At 38.3% G+C, this 15,519-nt stretch overlaps 1 protein-coding gene across 27 annotated transcripts in view; it reads right to left on the bottom strand.

Moving 5' to 3' along the window:
• The window catches only part of UBR5 (ubiquitin protein ligase E3 component n-recognin 5), a 140,954-nt gene that overhangs the window by 43,455 nt on the left and 81,980 nt on the right, over window positions 1–15,519 (bottom strand). For 10 of the 27 annotated variants that reach the window (XM_043507469.1, XM_038389362.2, XM_043507472.1 and 7 more), the window contains 11 exons: window positions 12,424–12,567; window positions 12,228–12,339; window positions 11,856–12,010; window positions 10,064–10,261; window positions 7,295–7,505; window positions 6,602–6,646; window positions 3,303–3,429; window positions 2,221–2,372; window positions 1,666–1,761; window positions 1,055–1,178; window positions 24–121 (listed from right to left, as the gene is read on the bottom strand). In XM_043507469.1, the coding sequence (XP_043363404.1) occupies window positions 24–121; window positions 1,055–1,178; window positions 1,666–1,761; window positions 2,221–2,372; window positions 3,303–3,429; window positions 6,602–6,646; window positions 7,295–7,505; window positions 10,064–10,261; window positions 11,856–12,010; window positions 12,228–12,339; window positions 12,424–12,567 (1,462 nt within the window). The remainder of the gene's footprint in view (window positions 1–23; window positions 122–1,054; window positions 1,179–1,665; window positions 1,762–2,220; window positions 2,373–3,302; window positions 3,430–6,601; window positions 6,647–7,294; window positions 7,506–10,063; window positions 10,262–11,855; window positions 12,011–12,227; window positions 12,340–12,423; window positions 12,568–15,519) is intronic. The other 17 variants (XM_038389368.2, XM_043507477.1, XM_043507483.1 and 14 more) reach the window with 3 other exon arrangements.

Raw genomic sequence — 15,519 nt, 5'->3', positions numbered from 1 at the left:
AAACATATTTGAAACTCATTTACCTTTGGCAATTTTCTGTGCAGTTTCCAGAATGGTAATTGCAGCAGGGTATGCTCTGCCACTAACAGCAGACATAAATGGTGTCATACCTCTTGCATCTCTAGTAAACAAATTTGTAAAGTTATTACCGAATAAGTCGAAAAATGCTGAACTTGTAGTTAAAATAGAAAGCTATGAAATAGGCAAACAAACCTATATAAACAGGAATTAGCCTGGATAAATGAGGCTGCTGAATATTAGTATATATAAAGTAATAACCAAAAAGAATGAATTTTTTTGTGTAACAGAACAAAACTGGAAAGATTAAAAATGAAGTTAGTATAGCATAGACACTAAGGAAAACCAGGGAGTTGGTAATTTAATAATTTACCATATATTTAAAACTTGGTTATGTTGATTAAAGGGAGAAACTCAATTAAGAGTGTCTCTTTTTACTGTAATAATCTAAATAGTCTTTCATGAGAAAAGAATTCAAATGTTGCTCTAGTCCTCTTCGGCATCTTATAGCAAACCTTTATTGCACAATGGGCAATATGTCTGTCAAAGTTCCAGAGAGTTTCTTGACACTTAAGTAGTGTCCCTTTGTTTCTTAATTTGTATGAATTCTCCCTAGTATGAATAGTTTATCAATTTTATCAATCTTGTCAATTGTGAAAATAGTTAATTGTCTTATCCAAAGATATTAAGTTGGATTCCATTTCATCTTCATGAAGAATCTCTAGACCTGGTGTCAATTTTTTATGATACACCCTTCTCCAATACAGCAGTATCACAGTGTTAAGTACCTAGATTAAATATCCTAAAAGGGATTACTTGAGAAGTAAAGTACTTTGTAATCCATGTATCTGTGTGCACACACTCTTGCAGACATTCTGCAGTAATACTAGTTTAATATACCATTTCATATTTAAAATTTGACTACATATTGAAGACATTTTAACCAAGATGTTCATGAGCAAGTTTCAGCTCATGTACCATCTTCAGGGGACATTGTTTTAAACAATGGCGGCACTTTTCATTTGAAAACCCTTACTTGGCTGATAGTAGTTCTCGAAGATAAGGTTGTAAAACCACACTATCACATAACAATTTCAGTATAAAATGAGCATTTGCCTTCCGATCCTTTGATTCTACTACAGATGGTTCGGTAGAAGGACCTGCAATTAGAAAAAATACTTCTGTGGAAACAATCCCCAAAGTGGGTCCCTATTACAGGGGGTCATTTAATAAAAATAATATCAAAAAGAGATAGTTGTGTTAAGGTTATCATCAATCACCACCTTGACTATGACAGTCTTGGCAGTTTCAGCAACACATTCTGCATTTCACTGTATATAAAGGATATAAGATTTGCGAATGTGAAATGTTATGAGCTGAAACAAATAGCATAATTGCATATTGCTATTGACATTTTTCACATGCACAAAATTTACAGGTAAATAAAAGTTTATGTGATGTTCTATTGAGCTGTGCTTTACATAAAAATAAGTTTAAGAATAGTGGGAAAATGCTGCTTCAAGCCAAAACTATCTGTATTTACAAAGGAGCAGCAGTTGGGATACATAAAAACCTATCAAAAGGTGGCTTTTTTGATTCCCCGTCCCCCCCTTCTAAAGCATATCCAGATAAAGAGCAGGTTCTCACCTGGTATGGTGGAGGTGCTAGGTCCTGGGCCAGTGCCAGTCGCTGCTGTGGTAAGAGATCCCACAGCGGGGGCCAGGATAAAATCAATGTCACCATCTTTCAGTAAACAGAACAGCAGGATGTACATCAGTATATAAAAAACATTCTTAACAAGCAGCTTTTTCTGTAGTATCTAGCTACACTATACACCTGTTTTTTTATATTTAACTGACACTTTGCTTTTAGCAAAAAGTCATGTCATTAGGCTGACATAAATATAGCCAACATTATAGCAAAGTCTGGTTGTTAAAAAAGTTTGGCAACCGCATTTTAAACAAATTTTGTTTATTGTACCAGTTTGAAGAAGTGCTTTTAAATTCTAAATCACTGCTTCCATACAAAAAGTACATCTGACTACTCCATTACTAACATTACTTACTCTTTAGGACATTTTTTAAAATCTATAATTTCAGTCTCATACACTAAATTTTAAATTCACCTTTAAAGTCATTAGTTTCTTGTTGTTTTTTTAAACATGTCTAGTTTTACACTCAATTGATACATTAGCAATCTTACCAGGATCCATTGCAGGAGGATCAGGAACCCAGCTGGGAGGAGCTATTGGTGGAGAAACTGGGTCCTGATGATCACTAGATGAAGCTCCAGCTTCATGTCTACCTAATCCAGCAGCTCGCAAGGATCTTCTCATCATTTCCCTTAATCTCAAACTGAATACAAACCAAACAGAACAAATTCACTTCCACATTAAGTATATTACCTAATTATAAATCAAAGAAAAACTTGTAGTTAAAGGCAAACCAAACTTGTGGGGGGAAGCACTTAATGAAATTAGAGGTCCTGCAGACAGCAAATAAATAGGGACATCTTGTGAGTTTATCAATGACTTAGAGCAACATAGGTACCATACCCTCTCACCCCCACCAATCCCTCAACAGCAATGGTTAGTTGTGGAGAAAGGGGAATAAGAGTTGAAAGAATCCAAGAAGCTTTCAGAATGGATCACTATAAAAGATATTTGGAATATCAATTTCAATATTACTCATTTACTTTTCCATCACAGAAATTACACTCTAATATATACAGACCACACACACTGAAATCATAAACCTATCCTAGAAGTTTTAAGATGTAAATATAAGTAGCAATTTTCAAACACTTATATAACACTTTTATTCCTAGACTCTCAAAGCACATTATAAACAGCAATTAAAGCAAGCCTCAAAATCTCCAGGTTGTAGATAAGTACTAATACACAGTTGAAGAAGCTGAAGGCCAGAGTAGTTGTGACACACCCACAAGTCTATGCTAGAGCTAGAAACAGAACCAAGCCTGTCTGGCCTTCACTCCTGGACTTTAATCACTACATCCCCATTTCCTTCTCCTTAATATGACAACAGCACTTCATGCTTGACCACAACTAAAAGGCAAAAAAACCACCCAAACTCCCCCCCACCTCCTCTTCGAGGATAGGCTTATGATTGCAGTTTGTGTGGTCTGAGTACATAGAGTGCAATTTCTGTGATGGCAAAGTAAATGAGAATATTGAAATTGCTATTCCTAATATCACCTTTTATAGTTTCATTAATATACCTGGGGTACTCAAAGTACAAAACAAGCTTGTTAAAACCAGTTTATACCTTCTGCTGCTTGATGATCCTGCCCGATTTCCTGGACCATTGCTTGATACTACTGAGATTGCATTTGCAATAGCCTCAACTGCAGAAAGCCTTTCAGCAAATGTATTCCTTTCAGAGCGCTCTGCTTCTGAAACATTAAGAAAAACATTTGGTGCCAAATTTTAAATAAAGTATCATTATAAAGAAAGGAGTTAAAACAGGGAACTTTATTACATCATAAAGACTTTCCTGCAAACTCTTTAATTTTTGTTTTAAATTCAAATTAGTCTTCCAGTTGCAAATTCCCTGGCTCTAGGAGGAAAGTAGCTGTTGATGGGAAATGATTGCACAGAATATGCTTTATGATCTGCAAAAGCATGGATCCTATGTTTTTCATTTTGCAAGAAGTATCCAGATATTACTGCTGTGTGCCTTATACATGTGTGTAATAATTATTGGAATAAGACTCTGGATTCAATGAATAAGGTGTAGAACTATTAGTATCTTTATATACAACAACCCAGAGAGTCTTAAATCTCCTCTAATGGCTGTACAAACATACAAAGGTCCTGAGTGCCAAAGGGAACCAGCACTTGAAAAGTCACTGCAAAAGAAACAATTGCACAGAGCTCCCCTCTGAAATTTCTCTGAGGTGTCAAGCCAATAAAGTTCATCCAGATACTGACGACAAAACAATATCGTGCAGGCAATCATGACAAAAATCTATGGTACAGCAAATAGAATCAGCAAGACATTTTCATTGGTTTGTGTATTAGAAAAAAAGTTTTACAAAAAAGTTGTAAAATTTGCATCTGATGAAGTGAGCGGTAGCTCACGAAAGCTTATGCTCAAATAAATTTGTTAGTCTAAGGTGCTACAAGTATTCCTTTTCTTTTTGCGGATACAGACTAACACGGCTGCTACTCTAAAAAAAGAATTGTATAATTTAGTATAAACAAAAAGAAAAGGAGTACTTGTGGCACCTTAGAGACTAACAAATTTATTAGAGCATAAGCTTTCGTGAGCTACAGCTCACTTCATGTTGCATCCGATGAAGTGAGCTGTAGCTCACGAAAGCTTATGCTCTAATAAATTTGTTAGTCTCTAAGGTGCCACAAGTACTCCTTTTCTTTTTGCGAATATAGACTAACACGGCTGCTACTCTGAAACTTAGTATAAACAGTTTCTCTCAAAGAGAACCGTTTTATCTGGATTACAACATTCCTGTGAAACAGAAAGCCACCTAAACACTACAGCACTGTGGTAACGAAAAATCCAGAAATGACTAAGGCATGTCTTCACTACGTGGCTGTGTAGTTGCAGCACTAGCGCTGGGAGAGAGTTCTACCTGCGCTATAAGAAAAAACAAAACAAAACAAAACACCTCCACAATACCTGCTCCCAGCACTGGTGCACTGTCTACACTGGCACTTTACAGCACTGAAACTTGCAGTGCTCAGGGGGGTGTTCTTTCACACCCCTACGCAAGAAAGTTGCAGCGCTGTAAAGTGCCAATGTAGACAAGCCCTAAGTCATTTACTTTTAGTGCTTCTGTCTGGATAATGAAAAATTATATTGACTATATTCTTCTATAATCCTTTACTTACTTCCCTATGAAATATTCTAGATCAGAATCTCAGAAAATAGGCATCAATAAAAGTCATAAGAAATACTGTTCAGCAAGATACAAGCTAAAAACAAAACATTTCAAGTTAAGTAGTTAATGCAGTTTACAAGGTCATTTTCTGAGTTTATTTTATTCAGGCAGATAATGTGAAACTGTAAAAAAAACACCACACTGGATTTAAGCTAAAAAATTTCACAAGCATTTCTGTACCAGCATTTAACTAGAATTGAGTTAGGTTTCTACTTTAATATGATCAAAGTTCTGAGGTTACAGTACTGGTACTGCTTATATAATAAAAGCATACATAGCATAATAAGTGGTACTGTATTAACACGTATATTTAACGTTGCCTGACATTTTCCATTATAAGACCCTATTTTAGTTGCTTATAACTTTGCCAAACTCGAATCATTTAGACCGAAACTTCATGCCGACTGTTTTAGGCTTATGTCTTTTTCAAAAGTTTAAGCCAAATTGGATCAGCTGTTTCTCAGAAAGAGATGAACAGTTTAGTCCATGTTAAAAATTTTATAACTGTTTCATTGAGAAGCTCAAGCACACCCTCTTCAGAACCTGGAATTAAACCCATTATTCCTTAGTCAACATTCCTTTGCTACCATCCCTGTCTAGTGGCAGGTCAACAGAAGATAACTTTCTACCACTACCGCTACAGTTAGCTCAAGAAGGGAGGTCTGTGCATGGGAACTAAATAGCCCAATTCTACTTACGAGGAGGGGAGGAGTCAATATTATTCGACATGATGGAATTTTTATCTTTTTGGGTTTTAAGGAAACCTGGTAAAATTACATATAAAAAACTGTCAAAAGAATGTTACGCTTGCACAGTCAAGTATTCAAAATTAGGAAGAGAGAATATTAAGGTTGCCAGCCAATGCAACCTTATTTCAGTCCTCTTGTGGATATGCATTTTAATACAGTCTTTAATTACATGATCACATAGTATTTTTTCCCACAGGACCACTGCCTCAATCAGTGCACATGATGGACGGTGCTCTGGGAATAAGTGTTGTGTAGTGAATGAGGCTGTCGTCTGTAGGACCCCTGCCTCATTTCTGTCACAGAAATTGGAAGTTGTGTAATGAATGAGACAGGGAATTGCAGGAAGAAAAAGGATGGTCTTGCAGTTAAGGCAGCTGTATGCCACGGTAGAGAGTTCGATTCTGTTTCTGCCTCCCCCAGTACCATATAGAAACTCTGTGGCAAAGTCATTAACCAAAATTTTCATTGGTGACCACTATGTGCTCCTTGGGTAACCAATCAGAGACACGTGGGGTTTGACTTGTGAGTGATCCACAATACTACAACCAAGATTAATGGGAGTTGTGCTCTGAATGTATAGAGTGTTATAAATTGCTAAATACTTTGGAAAAAAAATCAGGCCCATGGCTTCTCAAACTGGGCACCCAAAATTAGTTGGCACTTCTGGATTTAATCTCTCTGCTTCAGCTCCTCATGCGTGAAACAGTGATACCACCACCCGGTCACCACAGTGGCCTTATGAAGATAAGTTAATTAATGTCTGTAAAGAACCAAGATACTACTATGAGAGCACCACAGTAAAGCCCATGAGGAAGTTAAATCTTTATTCAGTGCAGGGTTTGGATGGTGTACAATAAATAAGGAATGGGGCCACACATTGAATGATGAGGATAAAAGAAATATTGAATAGCTACCCATTTGGTGAGCACTGTCCATCTTGTGCACTGAATGAAGTAGCCCTGTGGAAACAATAGTATGTGATCATGTAATTAAAGACTATCATAATGTATATGCAGAAGGGGGTTGAATTAAAATTGCAAGAGTAGTCTTAATTCTGGCATTTCCTATCTTTTGAGCATTTGACTTTGCAAAACTTAATGTTCTTTTCATGTGGCTTTTTTTTTGATGCAATAGTATTTTAAAAAGTTATAAAAAATGTCAGTCCCTTACACACAGAAAGCCCTTTGTTCATATTTTCCAATACAGATTTCTCAATGGAAGAAATACCAAAGACACCACTAAACATTATAGACTAGTTATTTGATAACCCTGGAAAGAAAACTTGAACAACTGTGAGTGTGAGTGTGGAGTGACCCCAAGCTAATAGTGATATAAAGGGACAATCTAAAATTTTCAGATCTAGGTACTCTAAGTTTGTCCTAAAACCATAGTTAGGTACCTACATAAAGTAGTGCTGAGCTCCCATAAATCCTAATGAAGTAAGTGGGAGCTGCATATGCACCACACTTTTGAAAAGTGAGGCCATTTTATTTTAGGTGACACATTTTAGGCACTTGTTTTGAAAATTTTGGCTTTCCTCCAAATATTCTTGAAACTGTATTAAAAAAAAGGTAGTTTCAAAAAGACACTCATGATGCATTGCTCACCCTCTTCCTCTTTAGTTTCTTTGTTACTGGTTGGGAAGCATACAGATACACAAGCATGTAGAATATTACGATTTCCATCACATCTGTGGCTGAGGAACGTCTGCAGCATTTGTAGATTCTGATCCAAGACAACAGCTTGTTCAAGATTCATCAGGTATTGTCTGCAGGCCTCATAGTCACATCGGAGAATATGCTGCATTAAAGTTTGTTTCTGTGTTCAGAAAAAGGAAGACTTTAATAAAATGGAACAAAAAATGTAGACAAACAATTCTAGATACTTCTGGCTTTGCACTGAAAAATGAACATGCAAAACTTAAGTCTAAGATGTTCACTAGTAACACAGGAAATGCTGAATACAAATATACCAGAAGAACTTTTTTTTTTTAAATGTTATTATCTTATCATCATCTCATATTGAGTCTGACTGTCATTTCTACTATAACCAAATAATAAAAGGAAATTAAAGAAGGACATCCTGAAATACCAAGCATCTGTCAAACCTACAAAAGCTTGGCTCTTGGCATCCTACCTGGTTACATCACTTCAAAAGATACAGGATTTCTATGATTCATGACTATGTAACAGAGCAAAATGGTAGGATTCAAGGAACACAGCAAGTGGTCTGTATGAACAGGCTTTTATAGGGTTTTCTCTTAATGATTGGTAGAACTGGGATGGGAAGGCTGAAATTGTCTGGGTGACTCCTTTTCCTCCTACAGATGTGGAGTATCCCAATGCGAGACTCAATATAGCTCTAGTACAGGGGTCAGCAACCTTTCAGACGTGGTGTGCCAAGTCTTCATTTATTCACTTTAATTTAAGGTTTTGCATGCCAGTAATGCATTTTCATGTTTTTAGAAGGTCTCTCGCTATAAGTCTATATATTATATAACTAAACTATTGTCATATGTAAAGTAAACAAAGGTTTTCAAAATGTTTAAGCAGTTTCATTTAAAATTAAATTAAAATGCTGCTCTTACGCCGCCGGCCCACTCAGCCCGCTGCCAGCCTGGGATTCCGTTCACCTAGGCTGGCAGCAGGCTAAGCGGGGCCTGCGGCTGGGACCCCGGCTGGCAAGGGGCCTGCAGCCAGAACCCCAGACTGGCAGCAGGCTGAGCAGGGCCGGTGGCCAGGACCCCAGACCAGCAGTGGGCTGAGCGGCTCAGCCCGCTGCTGGTTTGGGGTTCTGTCCACCAGCTCCTGCCAGCCAGGGTCCCGACTGCCGGCCCCGCTCAGCCCGCTGCTGGTCTGGGATCCCAGCCCTGCCCACATAGAGTGGGTAACTACCTTCTCCCTGGTTCTAGCCCATTCTCTTCCTCTCTCTGCACTGAGCTGAGGGTGGGAGTGCACTGACCACAGGGCTGGGGGTGAAGGAGCAGGCTGGGGTGTAGGGTCTTTCCAGGAGCTAGAATGAGGGAGGGGACTCAGGGTTGGGGCAGGAGGTTTGGGTGTGGAGTGCTTACCTGGGAAGCTCCCATTTGGTGCGAGGGGTGCAGGTGAGAGGGAGTGTGAGTGTGTGTGTGTGTGTGTGTGTGTGTGTGTGTGTGTGTGTGTGTGTACAAAGAAAAGGAGTACTTGTGGCACCTTAGAGACTAACAAATTTATTAGAGCATAAGCTTTGGTGAGCTACAGCTCACTTCATCAGAAAATGCATCCGATGAAGTGAGCTGTAGCTCACGAAAGCTTATGCTCTAATAAATTTGTTAGTCTCTAAGGTGCCACAAGTACTCCTTTTCTTTTTGCGAATACAGACCAACACGGCTGCTACTCTGAAACCTGTGTGTGTGTGTCAGCTGATTGGTGGCAGGGAGGGAGAGGAGGAGTGGCAGAAACCCTGCATGCTGGGGGAAGAGGCAGGGGAGGGGAGAGCTTGCCTGCCCTGCAGCAGCCGGCAGGACCAAGCTTCTTCACTCTGCCCCCGCGGGGGAACGGAGAAGAGTGGGCTGGGGCGGGCAGGATTTTTAATGGCACGCTGCTGCCTGCCAGGATCCTGGCCTGGGTTTGGCAGCAGGCTGAGCAGGGCACGCATGCCATTAAAAATCGGCACGCGTGCCATAGGTTGCCGACCACTGGTCTAGTATGATGTGCAGCAGTACAGCACACATGATAAATCCATCCTTTAGGGAATCTGCTAATATACCACACTAAACATTTAAAAGTAGTGGAGGTTCTTCCAGCATGTTTGGCATTTTGCATAAACTAGTGTACAATATACTGTATAATTATTTATACAGTGCTGTAGGCGTATATGGCACTCTACAGAGGATTCAAGCAAGAGGTCCTTCCCCAGAGATTTTATACATCACAACAGTGGAGATTCACAAGAAATCACTCCTACAATTTCTCCTTTAACATTTCCTGCACTAGTTCAAATTACAGGCAAACCGTAGTGCCTTTACAGTAAGATGGCAAACTTCTGATCACTTGAGAAAACACATACATTCATAATAAAATAATACAATATTATGAAAGACACACTAGTTAATATTTTAAACTTTAGAAGCATAATCCCTAATAATTCTAACAATTATAAAAGAATAATTTAAAAATCTTATACTGGAGTTGTGTCAAAGACCTTTTGGTTTACTAAATAATTGTGTTTGGTTTTCATGTTTATAAAAGATTACTTAATTTAAAATGACAGCTAAGAGTAGAAATGCAATGGTAATTTAAAGAGTTAAATATCAAGATGCTTTAATTTACCGTTTTTAAAAAGCAGTTATTAAGATTACCACATAATAATGAAGTAAGCAAAACACAGAACATTACCTCAACAGCCATGATGATAATAGCAGCTTTCTTTTTGATGGTTGAATTAGCAGGAAGATTTGTTAAGGAATGAACACCCATTCCAAGACTACTAATAGGTGGAAGATCAAGCCAGTCGGGATCCCTTATTCCACCCATGCAATCTTTTGCCATTGGATAGATAGTTCCATTTCCATCTCTAAGAATAATAGGAGATTCCTACATAAAAATAAATTAACACCAGATCACCATTTTGCAAAATCATATAATATGTATTTCTACATTTAAATCCCTCCTAAAGACTCATTTCTGTTATGCTGCCTACAGGAAATCTAGTTGATTTGAAATTCATAACCTCTCTCTACCTCTTCTTAGACTGAGCTCCTTGGGACAAGAACCACCGCTTCTTGAATGACTGGGAAGGGCACAGCTCAGCACAGGCACTAGCACAAATAAGTGCCAATTTACTTTAAAAATGAAACCTTAATTAAAATGAAGTATGTATCAATCCTAACAATACCTGGATCTTTGACACCATAATTTATTGAAAAATACTTACACTTACAAACTTGAATGGAAACAATGAATTCTATAAATTTTCAGAGTGCCTTTGACAATAAATTTTCTTACATATCTTTACTAAAGATGTGGCTCATACAAAAGCTTGCAGAAATCACTGAATATTACTTTTTCTGTTTCTTCTTCTAAACACCTGTGTATGCCTGCCAATCCATTATTCACTTATGTCACCTAAGCAAGTCATGAACTGCCTACACTATGCAGAAAAAAATATCAATATTGCTGTGTGTGATATATTTTCTCTATAGCCTTTATATAATAATCTGCATTAAGAAATAAGGGATATGCAGTTAAAGACAGCCACCTTACATATGCATTACAATACTGAGTTAAGTCTGTTATTCAACCTTAAATTTGGGACTACCTGACTTGTGTATTTAGCCAGGCAAATTCTACACTGATTTAACATACTTTTGACCCGTAGTTTCTATTATTTTAAAAGGGGGAGGGGAATGACAAACTTAAAAGAAGCAGATTAACATCACAGGATTTAGAAACTCTGATTTGCAAAATATTGCAAACAAAGCATGCAAGTCCACAGCCAGACCCTATTTGTCTTTACACTAACATTGGAACCTGATCAACCTTGATGCCACAGGAACCCAAAGAGGAGGATCCATTTAATAAGACTGTGGGTCTGAGAAACATTCAAGAAGTTTCAGTCTTCTGGAAGTGCTTCAAAGAGACTTAGTAGTTCAGAATGCACCTAAGAGAGGATGTGCTGCACAGGCATGTGTCCCAGTGATTACGTGTTCATTAAGCTCCTTATGGACACATGCACTTCACATCCTATTAAACAGATGCTTAACAAGCTTAACACACACTGAGCATGAAACAGTTTTTGCTATTTTCAAATGTTCAGAAATGGGTCAGATGAAAATCTGCTTTCCTCCCAAACAAAGCCATATCTGCTGTTCACTGAAGTCTTCACTGAAGCAGTGGTTACTTCCTCTGTAATAAAATACTTTGCGCCTTCCATCCAAGGATTTCAAAGTTCTGATATGTGATTTTCAGACGTGCTTAAAAGTGTTTGTTAAGTGCCTAACTTTCAATGAAAGTCAAGGGAGTTGGATGCCTAGCTCCCTTAAACCATTTAAAAATCCCAGCTCTTCCAAACCTTAAACAAGTTTTAGAAAAGTAAGCAGCATTTCCATTTTACAGATTAGGAAAACTAAACTGGGAAGTTAAACGACTAAATTCTAACAGGGAAATTAACAAGAGAACCCAAACAAACCTGTCCAGCTGTAAAAATGGCAACGCTTCTCTCATTCTGACCCAGGAAAGCAATGCTGCTAGTGGGGAAGTTATTTTCTTGCTCAGCTTTCCCTGTAGCAAGGTCAAATATGCAGTATCGAACCCAGTTCCCAGTCTTCAGGACAGCATGCACTCCTTCATGGGTACATGAACAGGAAAGAAAAAAATTAACATCTCTTATTGATGGCGTTCTGTAATACAACAGAACACACATACAAACTATTGCATCTCTAATAATTTGTTAATCAATGCAGACGAGCATGCACCTTTATTTGACAGCTGAAATGTTTTTCACAAAGGGGAAAAAAAACACTTAAGAAGTGCAGCAGGATAGTTTACAGAAAACACTTACCTTTTGAATCTACATTCACTGCTAGAATCTCTGTTTTTTCAGGAATACACAGCTTTTTAGGAGTCCTTTGGAAGCAGTCTGGAACTTTTGGAGTCCCGCCAGTTTTGACTACCTAAAAAACAAGAGCAAGGTTTCGGTATGCAAACAGCATGAGGAAATTTCAAATTCCTGTTTTTTATTTCTCCATCAAACATACCTGGAGTTCATCTATTCTGAGCAGCCTACAATCTTGGAGAAGGGAAGAAGGATCAGGATCTGAACCAGAAGTGCTCTGACAGTTTGCATTACTAGATGTGCCTGGAAATTTCACTGCAACATAGGCACCATCCACTTTTAGTACCTACAAGCAGAACATATTAAATATAATTGATGCATTACTAAAAACTTTGAGGTAAAGCTGTAAAGTAGTTTTATGTACCCTGAACCTTTTTGTCAGAGCACAGAAGTTTGGTCTGAGATGGTAAATCTTAACTCGGAAGCCCCTAGTAATTAGGGGCACTATTCTTCTGCAGTTACTGGGCTCCTGTGTACCTATTTGTTTAGATGGATTTCTTCATGCTTACCCCAATCCAGTATTTGGAACGACTACGAAAAGAAGCCGCATGACAGTAACCGGTGAACTGTGGTAAGAGTGGTCTTACTTATCTGCCCCAATCCAATCTCATAAATAGTTTACTACTAAAACTCGAGTCTAAGAATGCAGCCACACGTACCCAGGAACGTTTACACTACATGCATCTTTCCCCTTACAAAGCAGTCGAAAGCCTCAGACACTTCTTCTGAAATTCTAAGTGGTGCTTGTCCTTGAAGAGCTGCTCATTATATATGCACGACTGGTATGCTTGCCAAACAAGTTCCTCAGTTTAGCATCACGTTCATGAATCACCAAACTGCAAAGCCATCATGTCCCTTGGTCATTCCAGCTGCAGTCACCAGTCTCTCAAAAGTACAAGAGAAAAATTAGCAGAAAAAGTGTAACGTTCCTTTAACTTTTGAGGCTTCTAGGATGAATGAAGGTCCAACACCACTTTCACCTTTTGGTCAAAACCAGATGATGAGACCTGCCTTCAGATTTACTAAGGCCTTCGTCTCAAGGAATAATGGTAACTCTGGAGCTTTTGCTAGCCTCTAAATTAAGTGAGATTGGTGCAGGTACCCTGCCTGCAAGGAAAGAAAAGAGGTATTTTGTTCACTAGTCAACTGCTGCACCCTCCTCTACTCCGATAGAGTTGTAAGGAGTAGGAGGGCTTCCCTCTAAATCTTCAGCGTGACAGAGACTCCTATGGACTCCCAACCCTTCTCCCAACCAGTTTCAGGCCGCCAAGTGCTTTGGGGAAGTGGATGCGTTGATGGAAAAAGAATGCTTTAACAGCCTGTATCAAGAGAGATGGCACCAAGGATGGCGACAACGTAACCAGCAGTATTACAGGCACTGGTACCAAAGCATAAGGCACACTCACCCAGAGATGGAAGTGAGCTTGATGCCCTATTCCACGTCAATTAATACAGAGCGTATAGGATTGACAAGTTGTAAGAACGTGGTGTAAAGCCACAAACCTGGTCCTGTCAAAAGAGAACATGTTCTAGACCAGAGTTTAGCTAGCAGGAATGGTAATAAAAGAATGATGTTGCATGGAGGACTCAAGCAGTCTGATCCAGGCATTCCAGGAAAAACTAGGCATAGGAAGTGTCAGTAAATAATCTACACTTGAAATGAGGCTTCAGTCCTAGTTTCTCCAGTGATCAGTGCTGTAGATTGAGTGTTTGAGACCACACTAAAGCCTTGGCATAACCACTGCTCTAACATATGGGAGCTCACAAATGGCTGTTTAAGTGTTGCTATGGAAGTCTTGACTTGTGCCTCTTCTAAAAACAGAGTCTTAACTTCTATCAGGAGTATGGAGAGCTATGAGGCCATCTTCCATGTTTCCTTCTTTCCCATCTTCAAGACTTGCATAACCTGCTACAGGGGAAAAAGTTGGCATTCTCCCCAGCATCTAACAGATCAACACATCTTCCTAAAACAAATCTGCTCTAGACTTCTTCTGATAACACTTCAGTCACCATTTAAAGCAACTGAGCTGCTTTTTAAATAGTCAGTAAAAAAGAAATACTGACAGAATAAGAAAAATGCAGTGTCCCTAAAAGGAAACTGTTTTTTAAAGGAGAAGCACCAAAACTGAAAATCTTTATTTAGAAAGAAACTAATGGTCATTCAGAGTTGATTTAGGAAAACCAGGGAAAACCTTCATTCAAGAAGGTTTGGGAGAGAAGGGATTAGAAGTCAGCTTCTGAAAAAAGACCACTACGGTAGCTCCTTCATTGACAAATGCTACAGTAGTTATTGGCTTTTGTGTGCGTCAGTCTAGTCAGAATAGACGACCCACTGACGAATCAAGCAATCAACTGGGAAGTAAAAACTGGATGCTCTGATCCAAGTTATACAAAGAACACAGACCCAAGAGTTTGGATCTATTATATACTTGCCTTTAGAAAAAGATTTGTTGACCAGTATACAACAGCAAAATTTTTCTTAAAACTAGTCAAGTAGCTCAGACTCATTTTTATTCCCAGTTTATTTTAGTCTCGGTTCAATGAAAGAAGCTCACTACTAAGCCCTGGTATTTTATTATTTTTAATAAAAATACTTGACTTAGACATCTCTTTCAGAAACAGAATTGTTTACTAAAGACATTCCACACTGCTAGTGCAGTTCACAATTTGTGCAAATTCCATCAAAAACTAAAATACAATATTCACTTTACAATTTTAGTAACAGAATATATGCATATATTGTACAGTCGTACATTCAGTAAGAGTTAGCCTCTAAGAGTTGTCATTAAATAGACAAAAAACTTATTTAGAACAAAGACAAGCAGATAAAAATGCTGAAGTTTAAATATACTTCCAAAAGCAAAATTCACCTTCCGTGGCATCTGCTCACTTTCACTATTCTCTCTTTATATTCCACCGTAGCTTTTCAGTATTTTAAAATTTGGTTAAAAGGAAATATTTTAGTAAATTTGCCACCTACCACACAAAGATATGCATTTACTAACATTGAACACACACACGCTTTCTTGTGCATTTCATTAAGTTATACTAAAAAAGCAAAGTGGAGAAAAAAAAATTCTGAATGATCAGGAAAAAAAATTTTCAATGGTAAGTTCTGTTCTTCAGCAACAAATGGGCAGGTCATCTTGTCTTTTTGACATGTCTGATAACTGTTTGCAATTTGGAAGTCTGTATGCATCTAAAAATTAGTGATACATGCAATGTATAAATCTAAAAT

The sequence above is a fragment of the Dermochelys coriacea genome, chromosome 2 (genome assembly GCF_009764565.3).
Source record: "Dermochelys coriacea isolate rDerCor1 chromosome 2, rDerCor1.pri.v4, whole genome shotgun sequence".
In the NCBI taxonomy this organism is placed as follows: domain Eukaryota; kingdom Metazoa; phylum Chordata; order Testudines; family Dermochelyidae; genus Dermochelys; species Dermochelys coriacea.
This window is presented reverse-complemented; position numbering and strand designations above follow the sequence as displayed.